The 21,361-nt window shown below is 56.8% G+C and overlaps 8 protein-coding genes across 8 annotated transcripts; 3 read left to right on the top strand and 5 right to left on the bottom strand.

Annotated features, from left to right (window-relative positions):
• The first annotated feature begins 388 nt into the window (after positions 1 to 388).
• On the top strand, positions 389 to 1,032 carry F5144DRAFT_184641 (uncharacterized protein). The gene has a single exon (XM_066782761.1). It carries the CDS (start codon positions 497 to 499, stop codon positions 932 to 934), a length of 438 nt encoding a protein of 145 aa, XP_066644853.1. The 5' UTR covers positions 389 to 496; the 3' UTR covers positions 935 to 1,032.
• Positions 1,033 to 2,031: 999 nt separating this feature from the next.
• On the bottom strand, positions 2,032 to 4,690 carry F5144DRAFT_184551 (uncharacterized protein). The gene has a single exon (XM_066782760.1). The coding sequence runs from the start codon at positions 4,205 to 4,207 to the stop codon at positions 2,381 to 2,383; it is 1,827 nt and encodes a 608-aa protein (XP_066644852.1). The 5' UTR covers positions 4,208 to 4,690; the 3' UTR covers positions 2,032 to 2,380.
• Positions 4,691 to 4,944: 254 nt separating this feature from the next.
• F5144DRAFT_487040 (aldehyde dehydrogenase domain-containing protein) lies at positions 4,945 to 6,504 on the bottom strand (the record flags this gene model as incomplete). Its single annotated transcript, XM_066785580.1, has 2 exons — positions 4,945 to 6,313; positions 6,386 to 6,504. The coding sequence occupies 2 exons, from the start codon at positions 6,502 to 6,504 to the stop codon at positions 4,945 to 4,947; spliced, it is 1,488 nt and encodes a 495-aa protein (XP_066644851.1).
• A 626-nt stretch (positions 6,505 to 7,130) lies between these two features.
• F5144DRAFT_530234 (LMBR1-like membrane protein-domain-containing protein) lies at positions 7,131 to 9,775 on the top strand (the record flags this gene model as incomplete). Its single annotated transcript, XM_066786918.1, has 2 exons — positions 7,131 to 7,816; positions 7,888 to 9,775. The coding sequence occupies exons 1-2, from the start codon at positions 7,506 to 7,508 to the stop codon at positions 9,773 to 9,775; spliced, it is 2,199 nt and encodes a 732-aa protein (XP_066644850.1). The 5' UTR covers positions 7,131 to 7,505.
• Positions 9,776 to 10,182: 407 nt separating this feature from the next.
• F5144DRAFT_645868 (uncharacterized protein) lies at positions 10,183 to 12,075 on the bottom strand (the record flags this gene model as incomplete). Its single annotated transcript, XM_066792882.1, has 3 exons — positions 10,183 to 10,998; positions 11,057 to 11,330; positions 11,385 to 12,075. The coding sequence occupies 3 exons, from the start codon at positions 12,073 to 12,075 to the stop codon at positions 10,425 to 10,427; spliced, it is 1,539 nt and encodes a 512-aa protein (XP_066644849.1). The 3' UTR covers positions 10,183 to 10,424.
• Positions 12,076 to 13,067: 992 nt separating this feature from the next.
• Positions 13,068 to 14,293, top strand: F5144DRAFT_184145 (uncharacterized protein). The gene is made up of 2 exons (XM_066782758.1): positions 13,068 to 14,043; positions 14,241 to 14,293. Exon 1 carries the CDS (start codon positions 13,192 to 13,194, stop codon positions 13,885 to 13,887), a length of 696 nt encoding a protein of 231 aa, XP_066644848.1. The 5' UTR covers positions 13,068 to 13,191; the 3' UTR covers positions 13,888 to 14,043; positions 14,241 to 14,293.
• F5144DRAFT_184508 (uncharacterized protein) lies at positions 14,205 to 16,074 on the bottom strand. The gene is made up of 2 exons (XM_066782759.1): positions 15,402 to 16,074; positions 14,205 to 15,012 (listed from the first exon to the last, which is right to left on the bottom strand). Exons 1-2 carry the CDS (start codon positions 15,829 to 15,831, stop codon positions 14,522 to 14,524), a joined length of 921 nt encoding a protein of 306 aa, XP_066644847.1. The 5' UTR covers positions 15,832 to 16,074; the 3' UTR covers positions 14,205 to 14,521.
• Positions 16,075 to 16,774: 700 nt separating this feature from the next.
• Positions 16,775 to 17,757, bottom strand: F5144DRAFT_184099 (uncharacterized protein). The gene is made up of 2 exons (XM_066782757.1): positions 17,060 to 17,757; positions 16,775 to 16,900 (listed from the first exon to the last, which is right to left on the bottom strand). Exon 1 carries the CDS (start codon positions 17,570 to 17,572, stop codon positions 17,123 to 17,125), a length of 450 nt encoding a protein of 149 aa, XP_066644846.1. The 5' UTR covers positions 17,573 to 17,757; the 3' UTR covers positions 16,775 to 16,900; positions 17,060 to 17,122.
• Positions 17,758 to 21,361: the final 3,604 nt, after the last annotated feature.

The following is a 21,361-nucleotide window of genomic DNA, read 5'->3' as shown; positions in this document are numbered from 1 at the left end:
TATAAATGGGTGGTGGATGCCACATTACCGGGCCACCGTGGCCAACCACGTTGCGAAGGACGCTTCGATATTACCGTCCATCTGCTCGGTGCAAGTAACCTTGTCGCGCCAACGGGTCTCGAATCCCTCTCTTTCTTCTGCAACCATCACTCTCCGCTCTTTTGTGGAACGGGCATGGGATGTCAGAAAGCAGCCAGTCCTCAGCAAGTATTCGTATGCAAGCAACCTCTCGCCAACTTGGCCGTGGGGGAACTACATGGGCAAAGAGTGCAGCGGGTAACCTTTGCAAACCTTCCGGCCGCGCCAATGAAGGGACGTGATCAACGCAAGGAACGCCCGCGTCGCGCCTGAGACTGCGGGTTGGTGGGGGATGGGTAACGCAAGCCCAATATAAAAGGGGCCGGAATGGCCAGCAGAGTGACGGTAGCCTCGCATCCAGCTAGCATTCCGATATTGAGGAGACAGCGAGTGGTAGCAAGCGAATGGTAGCAAGCGAATGGTAGCAAGCGATGCAGGCCCGGATCTAATACGAGCAGATCGTTCGGAAGTGTTCAGGCCGCAAGCTACTTCCAAGGTTGAGCTCGAAAGCAAGAAGGTCGAAACGAATGGAAAGGCGGGAGAGCCGGCAGGGCGCGCGCTGATCGGCCATGTCTGCATAGGAGTACCTAACTCAGCCGACGGCGGGCTGACCAAAACGACTTGCCGCCTTCTGCAGAGACCAGGTTCATGGCGGAATGCGGTGGCCTTCGGCTGCAACCAAGGGTCGGATCAGAACCTATACTGCAACGATCAGCCGCATGTATTGGCGGCTGCTTTCCGGCAGATCTGGAGCACTGGGGAGGATCTGATGTTGAAAGCTTGGTATTCCCGCAAAAAGGATGACGCGGCAGAATATCCTAAATTCGAAAAACGACGCCCCAAATCACGGCTTTGAATTCCGGCTGAAATCGAATCGATAATCGCTGTGGAGCTGCGGAGCGAACGGGCTGCAGACCGAAGAAGCAAGAAAGGTTGCGAGAATGGCGTTGCAGGCTGAGAGGTAGGTTGTGTTGTGTAAGTAAGTGGCTTGCAGAAAGAGGGGAAAGAGGAAGGGTTGATGTTGTGCATTCCAACCAAGTTCGGTCAAGACTCTAGAACACGACGAGTCGGAATAAAAAGTGCATATCTGACGCTTGGCGAGAACAAAAGCAAGGTACGATCAACTCGTGATTGGGCGTTGTTGAGTGTTCCTGCCTTGACTTGATCAAGAGCGCTGTTCTGAATGACAATGGCTGTCTATTTGGGAAGCTGCCCCTGAGTCGTTGCTCTTGCGAAGTTGGGAAAGCAACGCGGATATTCGTCGATGGGGCCTCAGCGCCACCCATCATACCTTCCGTGGTTAGGACCCTACATGGGCCGACCTAGAACCTAGGTACTCAAGGAAGTTACGGGCGTCTTCCCCTTCCTTGCCTGCAACCCATCCGAGTATCCGGTCAGGTACGAGGTGCCTCTGCAGCCTGGTGGGACACATTCGCTTCCATCCTCTGCGTACAGGTGTTACTAAATCGAGGAGCCAATGCTGCATCAGCCGCCTGCCGTGTCTGCTGAAGCAACATCATGCTTCTGTGCGATACTACCGGGGTTAATAATGGTCCAGTCACCCCGAGTCAGGTCGCTCATACCCTTAGGTAGGTAGCTCGCCATGCAAGTGCAGCAGACCCGAACAACAACCCAACCTACCTGCCGAGTCCCCGTCCACTCGACAACTCCACGTCGACGGACCGTGACACGTCGGTCGAGCTGTCGTGGTAACGTGCCATGCAGGTTTCAGTCACAACTCGCTTTGGCTTTTTCTTCCCTCTTGCTGCCATTTGACGGCCTGCCTTGCTTATTTGGTGACACCGACAACAGGATTTCAGGTTGCAGGCCGTAAGCGAACATGAGAATAGCCTTGGGTGCGCGGATTGCGCAACACAAGCCAGCCAGCTGAACCCGGGGATTGTGTTGTTGACGGATTGAAACGACGGGAGTATCCAACAGCCACTTTCCTCCCTTTAACCCAACCCCACCGAGAGACTTTTACCTGCTCTTGGTCTTCTGTCTTGAGTCACGGTTTAGTCATCTGTTGGGTTGTCCTGATTTAAAGCGCCCGTCTATAGTAACAGCCGCTGTTGTGCAAACAATGTGTTAATACACTCTACTCTTCTAAGCAAACTCACATATACCAAGACAAACAATAATACAGCTTCCCCACTCCATCCATAGCCCACTCCCAAGCCAGCCTCATGCACTTCATCCTCCGCTACCCTCATACATACAAAACCATCCCTCATCAAAACCATTCCCCATTAGCACAAACCGCACCCACATGCCATACCATACCATACCATACCCCCTTCAATCAAGCCACCATCGCCCCCACCACCCCAGCAATCTCCCCAAACAGCACCCCCCTAAACACCGCCTCCCCCATCTCCTCCCCCCACTGCCCCGCCTTCTTCAGCGTCCCCTTCCACGCCTCGCGCTGCCCCTCCTCCAGCTCCTCCCACCCCCTCGCCGGCCCATGTCGCTCCTCATCATGCCCCTCCACCTTCAACACCCCTTCCTCCGCCTCTTCCGTAACACGATGGTGCAACACCACCACCTTCTCCACCCCTTTCCCCCCCTCACCACCAACAGCCGCCGCCGACGCCAGATCGTGATACTCCGCCAGCACACCACCACCCACGGAGGGCGCCACGCCATAGAACCGCCCCGGCTGGTGCCAGGTGACGGGGGTGAAGGAGCGGGCGCCGATGACGGGGCGTGACGCGCCGCGTACTTCGAGGATGCCTTGCAGGAGGAGGGCGAGGAGGGCGAAGACGAGGGCGGAGCCGAGGAGGAGGTTCCGTGGGGAGGGGCGGCGGGAGGCGAGGGCGAGGATGTAGCGTGGGGCGGGTTGTTTGGTGGTGGTGGTGGCTGTGGTGGGGTGGGGTTTGAGGGGGAGGGAGTGGATGATGCAGGTGTTGGCCATGGAGCCGATGGAGGCGAGTTTGATGTGGGGGGTTGTGGTGGGGGATGGTTTGGAGGGCGGGGTGAAGGGGGAGAAGGCTAGGCCGGAGATGGGGCCGAGGTGGACTTCTTTGAGGGTGGTGATCGGGTAGAGGTTGGAGATGAGGTTGATGTCGCCGATGGATTGGTGGTCGAGCGTGTACAGCGTGACAGAGCTGTCCTGGCCGGTCACGGCGATGGCGAATTGTGTGTCGCCTTGCTTGGAGGTGGGTGTGGCGGGCGGGGAGAGGTTGCGGACGGCCATGCCGGTCGCGCGCGTGATGCTCTTTGGGAGGTGCGCCGAGATGGCGAGCCGGCCTTTCCCTTCCTTCTCTTCCTTGCCCAGGTCGGTCGGCTTCGGGAGGCGGAAGCCCTGGAGCACGGCGCCGCCCGCCTTGGGCACGTTCGCGACCGCCAGCACAAACGTCGGGGTAAGGAAGCGTATGGACCGGAACGATGCGCGGTCTTTGGCTCCGATCGCCTCCTCGATCGGCATCGTAAAGACCGAATGTGGACCGCTGGTGGTGGTCTTGCTAATGACCACAGTGTAGATGTCGTAGTCATCGCAGTATACCAACTGATGCTCGTCCTCCGAGATCTGCATTATGTCCATATCCATAGCCTCCTTCGGAAGCTCCACTTTGCCTCTAAGCTTGGGTGTCGGGTTGTTGCTCGTCGCGGCAGGGATGTCAAAGATGGCGATCTGGGCATCCTTTGCGCGGCCGATACTGCCTGTCGCGGCTGCGCCGACCCGGCCCGATATCCTCAACAATCTCTGATACGCCTCATTGTCTGTGGTTGAAAAGAAGGCGGACCTTGAAACCTCGGCGATCTTAGGTTCGGCCTTCGACTTGGAGGGTAGATCGGCGGTAAACACCCTAAAGTGTTCATTTTTCCCCTTCTTCAAGTCGTCTTCCGCCGAGTTGATCCCCGTGTAGAAAAGAAGCGAATTATTCCTGCGGGAGCCGACAGCGAGGGTGTTGACACTGTCCTCGTCGCGGCTGAGTTCGATCTCGGAGGCGATTTGCAGCGTGCCCTCGTGGGATGCATCCAGCACGGTGACCTTGTTCCCAACACCACTCCGGGCAGCTCCTCCGCCGCCGCCAACTATGAGGCGATTCGCATCCTCGGGGTCGAAGTCGAGGGCGTATAAGGGGTACGAGAGTCGTAACTCGGCTGAAGGTATGGCGGGTGCCATTGGATGCGACGATTGGTTGGATTCGGGTGTGTTAGGAATGGCGCGCCGCTGTCGTGGGAGACTCGACCAATTTGTTTGTGGTTGGAAAGGCGAACCCGACGATTAAAGATGCCGTCCTCGAATAAGTCAATGCGACCGCGACAGAATGACGACGATGCCACGATGCCTCGTGGAGCTCTCTCTTCAGCTGTGGAGTTTTGCGTCTTCTCTGTCCTCTGAGAAAGTATCCAATCAGCAATCGCGATCACTTGTGCCCGTCAGCTCCAGGCTCTTGGCGGAGACGGCCAGACCGGGATGAGCTCCAAAGTCAACACTGGAGACCCCGAGATTCTGGGGGATGACGTCGGCGCCTTGGCGTTTCCGATCTGCTCCGCCAGCGTTGACATGCACGATTGACAGCGGAGCAACGTGCTTGGAAAAGACACCCCCTAGCCAAAGGAAATCCCGTGCTCCGAAGGAAAGTAAGATCGTGTACAAGAAATTATAAAAGTGATAACCCCCCCAAAAAGATTCGAGAAACAGGAGTCAAATAATAGAACCAAGTGAAAGAAAAGTAAATCGAGTAAAAAAGCTTAGGCTTCGGATAACTTCGCTTCGTTCTCACAAATCGGGCACCTACACGTGGAGTCCAGCTTTTTAGCCCATGTGGTAGAAGGTAAGAGGTTAACCTGAGACCATTCTTACAAAATTATTGAATGATTTTGAGCGAGCTAGGTTTTTACATTCAATCTGATCCATCAACCTTCCATGTTTACATGGATCGCCTTGGTATTGCAGTACGGCGCCAACCCGGCCTCGCCCAGCTCTCTCCCGATACCCGATTGCTTGACTCCACCGAATGGGATCCTAAAGTCGGAATCGTTGCTGCTGTTGATCCAGACCATGCCCGCCTCGATATCCCTGGCTACTCTGTGCGCGCGAACCAGGTCCCGGGTGAAAAGCGCGGATCCAAGACCGTACGTCGTGTCATTCGCCAACTGCACGGCCTCTTCCTCGGTATTGAACTTGACAATGGCCACACAGGGGCCAAAGATCTCCTCCTGAAAAATCTTCATGCTGGGCCTCACATTGGTAAATACCGTGGGCGCGATGAAGAAACCTTTGCCTTTTTGCGGTGCCGGTTCGCCGCCCAGGGCAATAGTTGCGCCTTCTTCTTGTCCAGATTTGATGTAAGAGAGGACCCGGTCATATTGCGCCTTGGTCACCTGAGGCCCTTGAAAGGTTGCCTCCTCGAATGGGTCGCCCACCACCGAGATCTCTTCCACCTTGGATTTGAAGCGCTTGATGAACTCGTCGTAGACCTTCTCCTGAACCAGAATCCGGGACGTGGCGGTGCAGATCTGGCCTTGGTTGCTCATGATGCCGATGTGGGACCATTTGGCTGCGAGATCCAGGTCGGCATCCTCGAAAATAATGAGCGGGGACTTGCCGCCAGTTTCGAGGGTGATGTTCTTCATGCTGGCCGAAGCCATCTTCATGATCTCCTTGCCCGTCGCCGTGCTGCCAGTAAAAGCGATCTTGTCCACTTGGGGATGTTGCACAAGTGCCGAGCCGGCTTCCCGGCCGTGGCCGTTGATGATGTTTACCACTCCGGGTGGGAAACCGGCTTCCTTGATAAGCTGTGCCACGTACAGCATCGAGAGGGGAGTCTGCTCGGCGAGTTTGAGGACCACCGTATTTCCACAGCAAAGTGCCGGCCCTAGCTTCCACGCCGCCATGTCCAGCGGATAGTTCCATGGGATGATCTGGCCACAGACGCCCAGGGGCTCCTTGACCGTGTAAGCGAACTTGGCTGGGCCAACATCGATGACCTGGCCGAAGTTCTTGTCGGCGTACCCCGCGTAGTATTTGAGAACGTTGACTATCTCAGGCAGGTTCTCGTTGAGAGCGACAGAATAGGGCTTGCCGTTGTCAAGAGACTCGATGGTGGCCAGTGTCTCGGCGTGCTGCGCCATTAGGTCAGCGAGCCTCGTCATCAGCGCGCCTCGGTCAGTCCCCGAGAGAGATTTCCACGAAGGGTCCTTGAAGGCCTTGCGGGCGGCGGCCACCGCCTTGTCAACATCATCAGACGTCGCGGCAAAGACGGAGCAGATCTCCTCCTCCGTTCTGGGTATTATAGTTAGCCACGAACCCAAAAACCCCGAACTCGACTATTGAGAGGGCACGAAAGGTACGAACGTGGGGTTGACCGAGGTGATCGTCTGCCCATTGCTACTTTTAAGAAACTCATTGTTGATGAAGAGGCCCAGCGGCTGGGACCACTTCTTGCCGTTCGGCGCTGAGAGCTCGACTTCCATGGTCCTTGAGTTGGTCTGCTGTCGGGCTTGTGGGGTGAAGGAAAAGCTGCGCAACGCGCCAGCAATGATTAATCTGCTTGACTGGTTTCTGCGAGTGTGATTGAACCACACCGAAGCACACGGGATTCGCGGCAAGCGGGTGGCCATTCTGTCTGCATTTATACCAGCAGTTTGCCTCAACCCCTCCTGCGGATATCTGCGGATAACTGATAGGCGGTTGCACAAGGGCGGGGGACTGCCACGCTGCTTCCACCCAACCTCGGGAAGGAAGCTCCACGGGACCAAATCGCGAATCCAAATCGCCAAGTGAGACTGATGGAGTTACTTTCCGGTGCGGGTTCTCCTCTTGTTTTACTTGATAACGGTACCTACTAGTACGAGGAGAAACCAAACCAACACTGAAAACTGTCAGCACATTGACGCATCATTTGAGTCTTGGGTCCTTATCTCCGGGGAAGAGCTTTTATGCCTCTCGGGCTGCCATCAACTGTAAAGCGACAACCTGGTGACGATGCTTGCAGATGCGCATGCAAGGTATCACCAGGGGCATTGTCTAACCAATCAAAGTGGGTATCTCCTCCCAGTGTTCTTGGCATTCCATCGCTGCTGCGGACGGTTCCGGAAATAACCAACGACGAGTATTCCAGGATTTCATCTTCATCCGAATTTATGGAATGGAACAATATACAAAGTAACGTTCTGTTATATACCAGCCCGATGTGACGAGATCACCACCAATATTAGTCCCTCTCCAACCTAATTATATCCTCCCAATGTCTTAGTTCAATATCAGAAGCTCGGAAGCTCCCTTCACATCAATTTGCGGCACGTGCCTGGTCCCGTCTTTGCCCCCAAGGAGGCCCGCAGGATGTGTGCCTGTGACATAATTGAACATTGCGGCTGCGTCAGCCAACCGTCGCCAACCTTGGCCAACCTTCGGCCCATCCGGCCCACGCGATACACCTTCATCTTCTCGAACATGCGACACCAAGTTTACCATCATGATTGAATTAGCGACATCACCGTCGCCCGTCCCCTCCCTCGTCTTTGCGCTGATCGCGCTGCTTTGCATTTCCGTCGTCGCCCTCCTCATCCTCCGATACTACCTCCCGCTGCGAACCACCCCCGCCTACCTCCTCGTACCCGTCTTCTTTGCGCTATGGCTTCCCGCGAGCATGGTCCTGCTGGTGCCAATAGACCTGGCATCCAGCGCCATGGTTGATGACATTGATGCTAGGGGCATATGGTTAAATACGAGAACCCTCAGGGTGTCGTGGAGGGTAACGTACTGGCTTACCTTTGCCTTGACTTGGTACGTACTGTTGTCTCCCTGTCCGGCGCACGCATTAGGTTCCCTAACTCACTCGTCTTCTTGTTGTGTAGGTTCATTCTCCCCATTCTTGGCGAATACTCGGACTCTGGATACCGAGAACCAAAGGGAAAGATACTCGACTCCCTCCGTGCGAATGCCCAATACTACGCCATGGTCTTCGGGTCTGGAGCCGTCGGGCTCATTTACGTTTTGATATCCTACGGTGGTTTTTCCGAATCACTCAAGAGCACTGTCATGGCTCTTGCATACTGCTGGGGGTTGATTCTGGCTATCTACCTTATGGGCCACGGCCTCGTCTCCATACCCCGACGGCTGTTCCGCAACGCCAATGTTAGCGGCAGGTTGCGTCGGATCCAGATCCAGGCACCCAGGGTCTACGAGCGGATGGACGATGCCGAGATGGATTTGGAGGACCTTGAGTTGCAGGTGGCCGAACTCGGCCGTCGCAAGGGCGGCAGCGCCAGCTTCTTCCAGGATTGGATCGAGGAGTTGATCGACATGACGAACCTACCGGAGTCGCAGCCCGGCCGAGTGACCGCTGTCCGGGGCTCCGGGAATCAGAGTCCGCTCCCGAACGTTATCACCGAGAAGTACCTCGCTGAGCTTACCAGGCGGCTCGTGAGGGCGAGGCACGCCCGCTCGAGATACGTCAGCGAATGGAACCGATTGCTGCAAGACGCTGTCAAGACGCAAGCAATTCTGGACTCGGCAGCCTCCAAGAAGCTGGATTTCGGCAAGGCCTCTCCCAGCGCAGGCTTTTGGGACAGACACACCATATTCACGCCCTACACGCGCTTCCTCTTCCACTACCACTTCGTCCCATATTTCCAGACCGCGCTGGCCGCCGTCCTCTCCCTGGCCTCTGTCTGCATCGTCTGGTCCGAACTTGTCAAGGGCCTCTTCCCGCAGCTCTCGGTCATCCGTTACAGCGTCATCCACCACCAAGTCGCCTCTAAAGGCCAAGTCGGCTTCGCTGGTCAGGCAATCGCCGCGATATGGATGCTCTACATGTGCGCTGCCGCCCTCATCTCCATCACCGAAGTCAAGGTCTGGCGTGGTCGCGCCCTCGTACGCCGCAACACCGCCCAGGAATCCGCCTTCTGGTACGCCAGCCAGGTCGCCCGCCTCAGCGTGCCCCTGACCTACAACTTCATGACCTTCCTCGGCAGCATCTACCGCGACACCGTCTTCTACGACTTCCTCGGCCAGCTCATCAACCTCACCCCGCTCGGCACCTGGTTCGACTACCTCTTCCCCGCCTTCATCCTCCTCCCCGTATGCGCCACCCTATTCGGCCTCTACGGCCGAGCCAAGCGCGTTGTCGGTTTCGGCGTGGACGTCCTCGACGACGACGACGAAGACGACGACGGCACCGGCACCGGCCGCGGAGCCGCCTGGAGCAACCGCGCCTGGCGCGAGGGCCGCGACCTCATCGAGCGCGAGCTCAACGGCACCTCGGCCGCGATCCGCGCCCGCCGCAGCGACGCCCCCATCCTCTCCATCCCGCGCGCCGGCCGCCGCGACGGCACCAGCCCCACCGCCCCCGGCGGCGGCGGACCAACCACACCCTTCGGCACGTCCCCCAGCGCCGGCGGCTACACCGATGCCGGCCCATCATATGGCCGGCCGCAGGCGAATACCTCGGCGAGGCGGGTTGGCCGCGCACCGACGGCGGGTGGGCGGGGCGGGGCTGCGGGGGGGGATGAGGATGAGAATTTCTTTGAGGCGTTTGGGCACCGCGTCAAGAACACGATTGATACGCTGGACACGCCTAGGTGGTTGCAGGATTTTGGGCAGGGGATCAAGAAGCCGAAGTGGATGGGGGGGGATGATGATGAGGGTGGTGGTGCGGGGAGGGGAGGTGGAGGGGGATGGTTTGGTGGTGGTAGTGGGGGTAGTGGTGGTGGTAGTGGTGGGGAGGGGAGGATAAGGCTGTAAGGGGGGGTGTGTGATATTTAGGCTTTGGGCTTTGGTTTGGGCTTTAACTTTGGTGTTTTTCTTTTGGGTAGGTAGCGTGCATATCCCATCCATCCATCCGGTTTGATGGGTTGGTCAAATTTGGTTTGGGGCTGCTGGTCTCTTGGGGGGCATTGTTTGGCGTCTGCTAGACCGAGACAGATTCTTCCTGACGGGAGAATGTCAGCTCAGTTCATGGCTAGGTGGTTTATGTAGAATTACTATCGGTAATACAGACTTTGGTTTTAGATATCGCTGGCTTGTCACTTGGAAGAGGCAAGTGCGCCCTTCGGCTTCATTTCATCCCAGTCTAGGCGGGATAGGACATGGGAATGTGCATTGGGAGGGCATCACGCAACAGGACCACCTCACACGATACTTCGTAGAACGTATTGATGAAGAGTTTGGGCCACTCGTTATCCATTGATTCCGCCCACATAGCCATCTACTCCGTCTCGCTTCCCTGGGTATCTATTAAAGAAGAGAAAACCATGAACCCATCAAACGCCCAGTCTAAAGCCTAGCCTGCTGTCTCATTGCCCCATATACCCCATCCCTCGACATGCACCTGAATACCATTTCCATTCCAACCATTTTGCAGTTGCAAAGTGCAATCCTCGTGCACAATACTTCAAATGAGGATGTCAACCTCTACCACCCCGCCCGAACGCCTAGCGTTGTAGATGATCAAGACAGCATTCTCCCACTCCTCTTCGCTCGTCACTGCCCTCCTGCCAAAGGGAGTGTGAATTATGTAAACGGGGTCCTGCCCGGTGGCTTCGAAGGCAGCCTTGAGACTGGAGAAGGCACCGCGCGAGATCATGTAGTCGGTGTGCCGGTACGTGCTGGTCGGCGCAAGGTCGGAACCGTCGTTCTTGTCCTTGACGTAGATGTGGTACTTTAGCCGGGCATTGGCGGGGACCTCGACGTCGTAGTGGACTTGGTTAATGCCAAGTACCGCCTCGCTGTGCTTGCGCTTTTTGCCGGCACTCGCATCCTTGGCGATGACCTCGAAGAAGGACTGATTCGCCGGCACGGGAGATGGACTTTGAGAGAAATCGGCAGGTGGAGCGGATGGGGCTGGCGACGGTGGTGGGGACGGATTTGCCTCCCGGAGCCGAGATTGCGCGCGTACGATGCCTTGGTACACCTGCTTCCGGTTGGTGTAAACGCGGTAGAGGATCGTGATGAAGCCGGATAAGATACTAGATGAGTTTGTTAGTGTTTTCCTCGAGACGGTAGGTTTGAAGGGAGTGACCTTACATCGACGAGTCCCTGGGCCAGAGATATTTCCGGGATGCAGCGGTCTCGTGGTCTTCACCAAACCAAGTGCGGCCCCATTCCTTGCAAATTAGCATATAGAATGCCATCTTGACGAGAATCCTCTTGGTTTCGGTGGGGCGAGAGGCGGGCTGTGCGACGAGCGCCGAGAGAGGGGGCTCTTTTAGGAGCTTCTTCATATCCGCCATAAGGCGCTTACCCTCAGCGACATTCAGCTCGAGGTAGCCATAAAGCACCTCTACCTTGGTTTGGCGGTCTAGCACTAGTTAGCTATTGACTGACAAAACAGAAGATCAGTTTGCGGGCTTACTCAGTGTGATGTAGTACACCAAATCCTCGGCGTCTTTGAAGTTGAGGTCGATGCGCCGCGGCAGGCGAATGAACGCGTTGGTGTTGCTATTTGCGTAGCGAAAGCCCGGTATTTGGGTGGTGAGGATTTGGAATTCCTCTTGAATGGGATCGCTTTCTTGGTTTTCTGCTTGAGCATTAACAGGCTGTTCGCCGCTTGCGTCGGCCTCCCAGAGGCCCGATAGTTCGGCTTCTAGGGCCGCATCGTCAAGTTCCTCGGGCGATGATGCGGCGGGTCCAGAGCCAGAAGCAGAAGCAGAGACTTGTGTACTAACCACGAGGTCACCTGAAGTGTGTCCATGCTGGTGCGATAAAGAGGCAGCCAGAGGATCAGGGACTGCGGGGAGCGAGAGCTCGGGGAGCGAGAGCTGGGGCAGCGAAAGGGCGGGGTGTTGAGCCGACCGGCTCGGCAGTTGGTCGGCGGCGGAGTCGAGCTGCGCAGGAGGGTTAGCCGCCTCATGGGGGCGCTGTTGCGACAAAGGCAATTCTGGCTCACAGTCGGGCCCCGATGGTGATAGCTCGACATCGGCGGCGGGTTCCGTAAAGAGGGAACCCGGCTCGCCATCCTGGTCGTCGCCACCGAAAAGCGAGTCCACGTCATCGTCCCCTTGCAAGTATTGCGCGAGGAGTTCTAGGCCAGATGATTCCTCCATGGTGATTAAAGTGTGTGCCGCCTGCGATGTTGCGCCTTGGGGTAAAAGGTGGAGGGGATGAACAGGCAGTTGTGGGCAGTTAATGAGTGAGAGGAAGGATTGAGGACGGATTTAACTCGCAGATTTCAATTGGTTGCGCCGCCACGAAGGTCGGATAAACCCTAACCCTATCACCTGGCGACGACTCCCCATTCATTCACACATGCAAAACTCAACCCAGGGAAAGAACCATTGAGGGCTTTTGAATAATAGAAACAATTAGAATAATGGGGAATTTAGGCAAGATAACGGGCATTCTCCAGAGACTCACACAATCTACCTCCCAGAATTGAATTTCAAAAATCATTCCAAGACAGCACCCAACAGCAAACAATACGATACAATGCAACCAGGTTGAAGCCATTGTGAATATGTCAGCTGATTAATATGAGTATTATTCAATACTTTTTTACCTAAGCAGGTACAGAATGGCAAACCCGGCCTTTACCCTCCTGCTCTGCGCCATAGGAAGGTGGATGGATTATGAGGATATTCAGTGGCTCCAGGTCCATTGCTTCCACCCCGCGCCGCAACCCTCCCGACTCCCGACTCCCGACGGACACGCTGACGAGATGGAAGGACTTGTTTGAAATTGGACTACTTTCCCAGGGCCGGTACCGGAATTTCTGAGATGAGCCTGGCAATTTTCTTATCAGGTGAGTCGGCACCTGCCGTGTAATGAGTTCTGCTGCTTCCTCCCTCTCGTCTCGAATATTCTTCGTCCGTGGAAGAGAGCTCACGGCTACTTACTTTGACCCGAATAGCCTCAAAAGTAAACCGAGTTGCCAGATGCCCGCCGTATTGGAACCCCCACAATGACAGCGGCATTCTGGATGAAGTTCGGTACCTGGGTTACACTCGAGTCCTTGGCCACTCGCTAGGATCCCAGTCCAATAGTTTGGGCCGCTGACCAAAATTAGGATTGTCAAGGACCCTCTCTTCCCGAGCGTTTGAAGTCATGTGTTTTTCTTGACGAGCCTCCCCGGGGTCCCCGGTTGCGATACATTGTCAGAAATGTCGATTTTATCAACGGCCTTCGCTTGAACTCTCCGTCACTGTCCGCTCACTGGAGTGGCAATGCCGCCTCACCAATACATGACAGATAAGAGATATGATTTGCTAGCAAGAAGCCTCAAACTCGTTTACCTTGGCTGGACAATCAATCCCCGGGGGTGGCACACACGAGTTTCCTCGTTGGCCAGTCCCCTCACCGCTCGCTTCGCTCGTTGGCCGTCATCGTCACCAACTGGCGGTGCCCCTCGCTTCACGTTGGCCGGGCCTCGGCCATGGTCCGACGACCTTCCCCTCCAAGCGAATCCCGCCGAAGTTCCCGTGCTCTTCTTCTGCCACTCGGAACCTGAGCCGGGCCTCATGAAAATGGAAAATGGCAGGCAGCCTGCCGCTTGGCTGCTTTCACTCGTCACTTGCGGTGGGTCTGCCATGGTCCAGACTGATTATATTCCACAAAGTTCCGTTTCTACAGGGGCATCACAGGGCTCCAGTGGTTTGAGGGCGCAAGAAACATCACAGTGCTTAGCACCCCACGGAGGCCCTGCTGACGTGCCAGTGGTTGAAGAAGGAGCCACTTGGAGTCATCATGAGATCACCGCGATCATCACGTATCATGACCGGGGGAGCCAAATCCAGTCCTGGCGAACCAAAACAGTGCTCCTTGTGCTGCTCATCACACGCGACTCCCGTTCCGCGGTTCTCGAAGCGCCCAACTCCTTCCACACCGTGCCTGGGCCAACGCCTCCTCGGGCTCTTGCCTGAGAGGGGGAAAGAACCCAGGGACCAACCCATGAGTGGCCAAAAATCGGGCCGCTCCGCGAGAGACCCTCTCCATCATGATGTTAACGTCCCATCAGTGTTCGTAATGCTTACCGCACTCGTCACTGCGACGGGCGGGGACCCCCAACCACTGTTTACGTACGCACTCCCAACTCCCAGGTTCCATGATGCAAGAGAGAGTACATTGGGGATCAGCGTATCATTGAGCCGTCGTTCTCCGCAACAACGGAGGCGGCAGGGGTGTTGGGGACATGAGAGCCTCCCTCTGACCCGCCCCCAAAACACACCGGTCTAGGCTTCTCAAAGAACAGGATAATGCTGATACGCGGGGGCAGGGTTGTCTATGTATGTACATGCTGTGTACACCAAGGCCGACTCAACGCAGACCGTTGAGCTAAACCAGGAGCAGAAAGCACCCACACCACCCAGATGCCATCCCAATGCCACCACCAGTTCTAACCAACCCCTCAGCCATCTACTCTACTCTAGGCTCCATCTCACGTCTATGCCCACCCCATTGAGAGCCCGCCACCGTCTCTCCATCTCAGACATTGTCACCGTTTAACCAAGCTGACCAGCCACCAACCAGCCGGCCAATGACACCCTCACCTACCACCTACAACCTAAACGCGAACCTCTTCGCCCCCTCGGCGCCGACCGCCACGCGGAACACAGCCCCACCCAGCCGCTTACTCTCCCCCTCCCCTTCCTCGTCGGCCGCCGTGGTGATGACCAGCTCCCCGCCGCCAACCAGCTCGCAGCAGGTCGCGTTGCGCGTGGGGATGTTGACCTGGCCAATCAGCTGGCCGGCGGGCGAGATCTGGAGCACGCGCGACTCGCCGTACACGGCGTGCCACAGGTTGCCGGCGGTGTCGACGCGGAAGCCGTCGGGCTCGCCGGGCCCGTCGTGGCGGTAAAAGACACGCTCGTTGGACAGGCTGCCTCCTCCCGAGACCGCGTCGTAGTCCCATGCCAGCACCTCGCGGGCGGTCGAGTGCGTGAAGTACATGGTGCGGCCGTCCGGCGAGAAGCCGATTGAGTTGGGGATGGTGAGCCCGGCGCGGAAGCGCGTGGCCGGGGTTCCGAGGGCGAAGCGGTAGAGGGAACCTTTTGTTGCAGGGTTAACTAATTGGAGCCAAAGGGAGAGGCTGGAAGCTGGAAGAGAGAGAGGGGCGGGGGGGGGGGGTGCGTGATCGAATGGGAAATGATTGGTGTAAGGGTTCGGGATGTTTATTTCGAAGGAGGGTTGCAGTGGAGGTACGTCAGGCCACATGGCATGTATGCATGGCCTAGGCGGCTCGACGTGGTGGTTTGCGGACGAGGCCGACGGCAAGAAGTTGCCGGTGAGAGGGAGACAGGTGTGTGATGTGGCCGTCACCGTTACTCTCGTCTCGCTCGGTGGTCTGGCAGCTTGCCACGTGGATGATGGCAGGTATGATTACCTGCCCCGATGGCTGCAAACAATAACAACAATAGCAAAAGAAACGCAGACTCACCCTCGGGCTGGAAAGCGCCCAGTCCGAAATCCGTCATGGTCCCGAGCCAGAACCGGCCGTTCGGATCCACCACGCCATCGTTGCTGCGGATTCGCTCCCCCTTTTCCTCCCCAAACTTGCTCACGTACTCGTACCTCCCCGTCTTCCTATCCAGCACCGCCAGGCCCTGCTTCGCCCCGACCACGACCGTCTCCTGCGGGTCCCGGCCCTCGATGTTGGCCGTGACCGTGACGGACTCTTCGAATTGGAGCGTCTTGAGCGACGAGGGGCCTTCGGTGAGCGAAACGGAGTGGAGCTGCTTCTTCTTGATGTCGACGAAGCGGAGCGTGTTGGTGGCCGGCTCGTGGTAGGGTCCCTCACCCAGCGAGCAGTGCGTCTCCAGGTACGGCTCGGTCACATGCCATTGCTGGATGTTCTGGCTGTTTGCCATTGTTGTTATTGTTGTTCTTGTTGTCGTGGCCTTAGCGTGAGAGAGGGAGTCAGTCGGCCGGAGGTGGTTGTTCCGGGTCGCGGTGTAGTTGGTCAGTGGATGAGGTCACTTCTTCCTACCGAGTGGACCCTTCCGTATTTTTGGGACCGCCTTGGAGTAAAGAGGTAGAATAGTTGCAGGTTACCACCAATGGGCAATGGCCATGGCCTCACATTTTATCATCTGGCCTCGGCTCCATGTGCGGAGCTTGAGGGAGCGGCCTGGCTCGCGTGGTTGCAATTTTGAGACCGTCTAGTACGGATGGCGGCCCTCACATCCGTTGCGGCGGTTGATGTCGACAGCCGACGGGAATATACCGGCGGGGACACGTTTTGACGACGGCCTGGAATGCCGTCCCGGCCGGGGACCGAAAGGCCGGGCAGAAGGGAGTCGGGATGCGACTGATTGACTGGACTGCTCGGTTGAGCCTGCACTAGACTTCAGGGCCTCAGGAGTGCCCTGAGTTGGAGAGTCCGAATCGGAGCGGGGAACAATAACCTTCGACCCGACGTTCAGATGGTGCTAGTTCAGGTAGGTAGAGTTTGGACTTCCCGCCATCACGCCCAATGCCCACATCTATCCAAGGAAAGAAAGACATGACAAGTACGAAAAGAATGATGTCAAAAGACTCGCCCTCAACCATTCGTCTTGAACCGGCTATCGACACCTCGGTGTTGGCCTGCAAAAAGGGAACCTGCATGACGTGGAAGCGCATATTGGCTGTCGTGTAGCTGCAGGAGCACTTCCGAAATTCAGAGTTGTCGTGCAGCACTGCAGGTTCATCCCATGCGCGCGCGGGTGCATCTGCTGCTGCTGCGGTCAAACCTGTCAATCAACAAACCTTTGAACAGCGCAGCGAATCTCCATCGGCCAGGCTGGTGGGGCGCAAAGTTATGTGTAAAATTTCCAAGTTGCGTGGTTGTCCCGCGTCCCATCGGGATGGAGACTTTTCCATTGCTCCTTCCACTGATTCATGTCTGATACGAATATGGCTGCTCCCTTAATCGAAGTGCCCTCGTTCCTTCCCTCGCTTAGGAGTGTTAACTAAAGCACAGACGATCTTGATTTTCTGGAGCGAGGAGCGAATTTCTGACGTTGCCGGAATGTGATTCCGGCAACTGCCGTCCTGGGCGGGCTTGAATGTGCATGTGCCCGAATTGGCACATTGCGAGAACTTCCACATCCTCACCTCATGTTGGCATCTTGGGTGCCGACGGCATATCCTCTCTTCGGTTATGACAGCCGGATAGAGTCACAAGGTTTCCGCACTCTCTTTCATCTTTCCCTGTGTCACTGTCATCGCCATTGACTCGATGCGATGGTCGAATTTGAGCAAGCACGGCACCCGGGGTATCTCCCAATTTCTCAATTTCTCAATTTCTCTCAATGGGAAGCACCCTGATTTTGTGCGCGGACCTCCTTTCGGTCCCTGCGGGTAAGGTTGCGTTGGGCGCAAGGACAGGCCGCGGTACGGCGGTTTTTGGCGCGCTTGCAGGTTCCGACGCATGCAAGTGCCCCACACACCAAGCTGCATGCAATCGCTGCATGCCCGCTGTTCGGGGATTGCCCGGCTGTTCTGGGTCCATGGGATTGCGGGTTGCGTCTGAGCTGGCACGGATGGACACCCGTGGGTAGAATCACGGACACACACACACACAGACACGGACAAACCCCAGGAACCGGTCGCGCGCTTTTCATGCATGCCACCTGTCCCCGGCGCGCTGGTTGGGCAGCTGCGAAACCGGCCAAGGAATGACTTGATGTCGAGCTTCCAAGACGGGAACGCCGAGTTGAAGCGGTCTTCGGCCTTGCGCTTGCAGCAGAAACGGGCAATGAGGACGACGGTTCGGGAAAGCAGGGTCCCGTGACTGGTGGACAGGGGCTCCAGATCTGGACAAGGTGCAAGTCACTCTCCTCGATTTGGCTTCCCGTGGGGGTCTCCAGGTGTGAGACATTTCAATTCTGGGCATACCTTCTGGGGGAGGTCCCTTTTTTCCCTTGAGGAACCATCTCCGTCGTCAGCGCCGATTGATAACGAAGCGGCAATTCACTCCACCCATTGCTTTTGAGTCTCAAGGAACGCCTCGCCCGTGTTTTATCTTTTGCTTCTCGTGTGCTGGTGCGGGTTTCCGCCGCTTCCCCGTCGAGGGATCTGATAGAAGCACAGGAGGATGAACACTTTCTTCGCGCCGCTGTCCATCCGTCACATGCGCAGTTTTTGTGCGTACATGTCCATCCAAACCACAACTAGGGTAGGTCGGTCGCCGATGCGGTGAACAAGGCGGCGGGTTTCTTGAAGCAACACCAACCCCCACCCCTTGAGCCGTCGTACCCTTGCGAGTCGGTGTGCTTTGTGCAGCTTCCTGGTCTCCTGAGGACGAGCGGTTCTGCAGTCTGCATGCCGTGGCAGACTTGTGAGCGGTGTGTGTGGACTTGACTTGACTTGACCAAGTCCGTGGTTTCAGCCAGCTCGGCGCCTCCGAGCCTCTGTCCAAAACAGGTATCCCAACACAACTGAAAAACACACAACAAGGCTGTGGTTGGTTTGATGCCGTGCCTCTGTTGACGTTTGGGGTCGCATCACAGGCCGCAGAATTCGCCGGCAGGAGCCTCACTCTTTCTTCTATGGACGGGAGACAGGCCAAGACAGTTCGGATCGGCAGCCAGCCGCTGCCCCACATGTGATGATGTCTTCATAGAATGCGGCGCACAGGCGCTTTCTGCACGACAGCCCAAGCTAGCCGAACAGCTTCCATCGGGCGTCAATGCGGGCTGCAGGAGCGGATTGTCGAGGGTGGTGGTGGGCAATGGGCATGGATGACTGAATGGGCTCGCGGACGACCGACATGGGGGCTTTCAAACCGAGGTGGACATGGAAGCGCGCCAATGGCCAATCGGAGACCAGGTTCAGACACCGGTCGGCTGAAATATCCCGGGCCGTTGCGTGGTCGACCCGGTCGACCCAACGCTGCCGGTTGTCGAAACCGAGCGAGAGCTTGCCAGAAACAGCTAGGGAAGCGATCCGTTGGAAGCTTCCGAAACTTCCACTTATAGCGTTGGTCCAGCCCCAAGCAGGCTCCGTTCTCGCGAATGCTTCCCGCTCCCGCCCGCTCTCGTTAACTATTAGTTACCGTCAGGGCGGCATCAAAGCTGAACGGCACTGAGCGACGATCAGCGGCGGCGTTGCGATCTCGTGGGAGGTCTGTGCGGTGTGACTGGACTCCCGATTCTGCAACGCGCGTCCGGGGTTACAGAAATGATCCGATGGGGGGAAGTTCAGATCTTCAAACTCACTTTTATCTGATGTTGACATGCTAGCAGTCGACTGCATTACTGCGGGTGCCACTGTGCCCGCTTCCAAGCCGCCAATGCCCAGTCAGGTACCAATCAAGCACTTGAGATAGTTACCCAAGAGAGTTAGCAGCATAGGTAGTTACACACAAACAAACTTCCGTGTTATGTAGATCCAGATGTACCTTTATCCACAGTCCATGGTGCCAGGTCGACGGGCAGCTTCGGCGTCCGGGGTTCGCGACCAGGGCATGCCGAGGCGAGGTGGTTTTGGTGTTCAATGCCTGATCGCAGACGCCAGATGGCGGTGGAAAGCAATCAAGAGCGTGGGATTTGGTGACGTTATTTGAGGCTAGCGTAGGGCTACCTTGTTCGTGTTCCGCCTTCCGCGAGCATCGTCAGCCATCCATCCATGGGGTCAAAACGCTCTGGCGGGAAAGCGCTAATCCTTTTTGGCTTGGCCGTTCCTGTGCACTCCCTTGAACTCCCCACACAACCACGCGGGCAAAATGGCACTCGGGTGCTACGATTGCACACAGTGCCAACCAGTGTCGATGCAACATCGGCAACGATCACGCCTTCCGGAGATTTGTGCGCTCGACACGAAAATGAGAGGAATAAAAGCAGAAACTGGAAAGAGCCACGCGGATCATGTCGATTCTAGGAGCTAAGATGCGTCGGACTGCTCCTACCTTCTACGGGCAGCACGGGCAGGCACAGGGACAGAGTCGAGGCAGGTGCCTTACACAGTAAGATCGACCTAAATCTGCACTAAATTCCGCCAGACAAACAATTTTAGTTACTCCAAGCACACACTCATCATACCTACTAATTAACAAATTGCCATTGCCAAAACACCCACCCACCTGGCAACCTGGCATCCTGGCAACTAATCGACACGCCATGCCGGCGCCCCGTTTTCCATTTTCGGCTCCATGTGCTGGACACGAGACGCTGATGAGAAGACGCCACGCTCGCCATCTGCCTTCTCCACCCGCACCACATCCCGGCACGAACTGGTCAAGAACGCTCGGCGGCCCATCCCCGCGACCCGCCCGCACCGTGGATTTTCATGGGTTCGCGGGTGGATTCCAATAGTTTATTCTGCTAGTTATTTGATCACTCGCATGCTCCTTCGCGGAGCCCATAACCGGGCACTCGTCCGCCAACCCAACCACGTTCAGTATTAGCCCATTTGCAGGGGAAGGAAAGTCTCGGGATCATTCTGGGCCGTGGTTTCTGTCGCGTCAGCGTGCTCAGACCCGCCCTGCCGAGCCTGCCTGCGCCATGGGTGATGACGGACATGTCGGATCCCGCCAGCCCAAAAAGTTGTTTGTGTCGTGTCTGCCGAGCTGCGGCAGCGTCTGGACTCATCAGCCACTTTTGCGGTTCCGAGTGCGGATCCGGTAACATCCAGCGGCCTTTGACAGGGTGATGGGGCGCGGGATGCTTGTCATGCCTGGTCAACGAACACACCCCCCCCCCAGACACACCCACCAGACTCAGCAGACCACACGCCCACACACGCACACACACACACTTCTCGCCTCGCAGATCTCATCTCGCATCACCCCTCGACATGGGCCAGCCAAGAATCCCCAGCGGTGCCCCAGATGACGACACGTCAGGGTTCCCGTCAACGCTCTTGCCGTCGTCCTTGGCTTGGTTCGGCACGTTTACCTTGCTCCCGGACCCTGGAAAGGTCGCGTCACTATGTACTGTGTCCATCTCCAGGACATGTGCGAGAATGTGACATGACGAACCCGATGCAGACAGCGAGCCGCAAGGATCCGCCACGGTTGCCAAACAGGGCTTCGTGGCGGCCTTGTCGGTGAGCGCGTTTCTCGCTCCATTTTCACTTTACCGCTCCCACTTGAGGTACCTGACTATGTACGACTACAGAGGTACCTACCACACACACTTGCCGGGCTATGTGAGTGAACTCCCCCAAGCCCGTTTCTCATGAGCGAAATGTCTTCGTATCGACCAAGGAGGCGCGCGTCTTTTCGTCACTTTCGCTTCGTCTCTCTCCCGTCTTGCATGGACCAGGGCGTCTCCAAGGTGGCCCTAGGCCGAGATACCCGTCGTCTGGGGACCACCCAGTCAGGACGATGCCATGCAGAGAGAGCCGCTGGCGGTGATCATTGCCAAGCCGCCAAGCAACGTCAGTCTCGATGATGCCCCTTTTGCACTAGTCGGA

The sequence above is a fragment of the Chaetomium tenue genome, assembly GCF_020726465.1.
Source record: "Chaetomium tenue strain MPI-SDFR-AT-0079 chromosome Unknown F5144scaffold_3, whole genome shotgun sequence".
In the NCBI taxonomy this organism is placed as follows: Eukaryota; Fungi; Ascomycota; class Sordariomycetes; order Sordariales; family Chaetomiaceae; genus Chaetomium; species Chaetomium tenue.
The sequence above is the reverse complement of the archived record's forward strand: the minus strand, read 5'-3'. Positions and strand labels throughout refer to the sequence as shown.

Bases quoted from the DNA above. Each gene is read 5' to 3' on its own strand.
- F5144DRAFT_184641 (XM_066782761.1), top strand. From the start codon at position 497: ATGGTAGCAAGCGATGCAGGCCCGGATCTAATACGAGCAGATCGTTCG.
- F5144DRAFT_184145 (XM_066782758.1), top strand. From the start codon at position 13,192: ATGCCGCCTCACCAATACATGACAGATAAGAGATATGATTTGCTAGCA.
- F5144DRAFT_184099 (XM_066782757.1), bottom strand. From the start codon at position 17,572: ATGCATGAAAAGCGCGCGACCGGTTCCTGGGGTTTGTCCGTGTCTGTG.
- F5144DRAFT_184551 (XM_066782760.1), bottom strand. From the start codon at position 4,207: ATGGCACCCGCCATACCTTCAGCCGAGTTACGACTCTCGTACCCCTTA.
- F5144DRAFT_184508 (XM_066782759.1), bottom strand. From the start codon at position 15,831: ATGGCAAACAGCCAGAACATCCAGCAATGGCATGTGACCGAGCCGTAC. The intron at 15,013-15,401 runs GTGAGTCTGCGT...CTGCAACAAAAG, and splicing joins GGGCGCTTTCCAGCCCGAGG to GTTCCCTCTACCGCTTCGCC.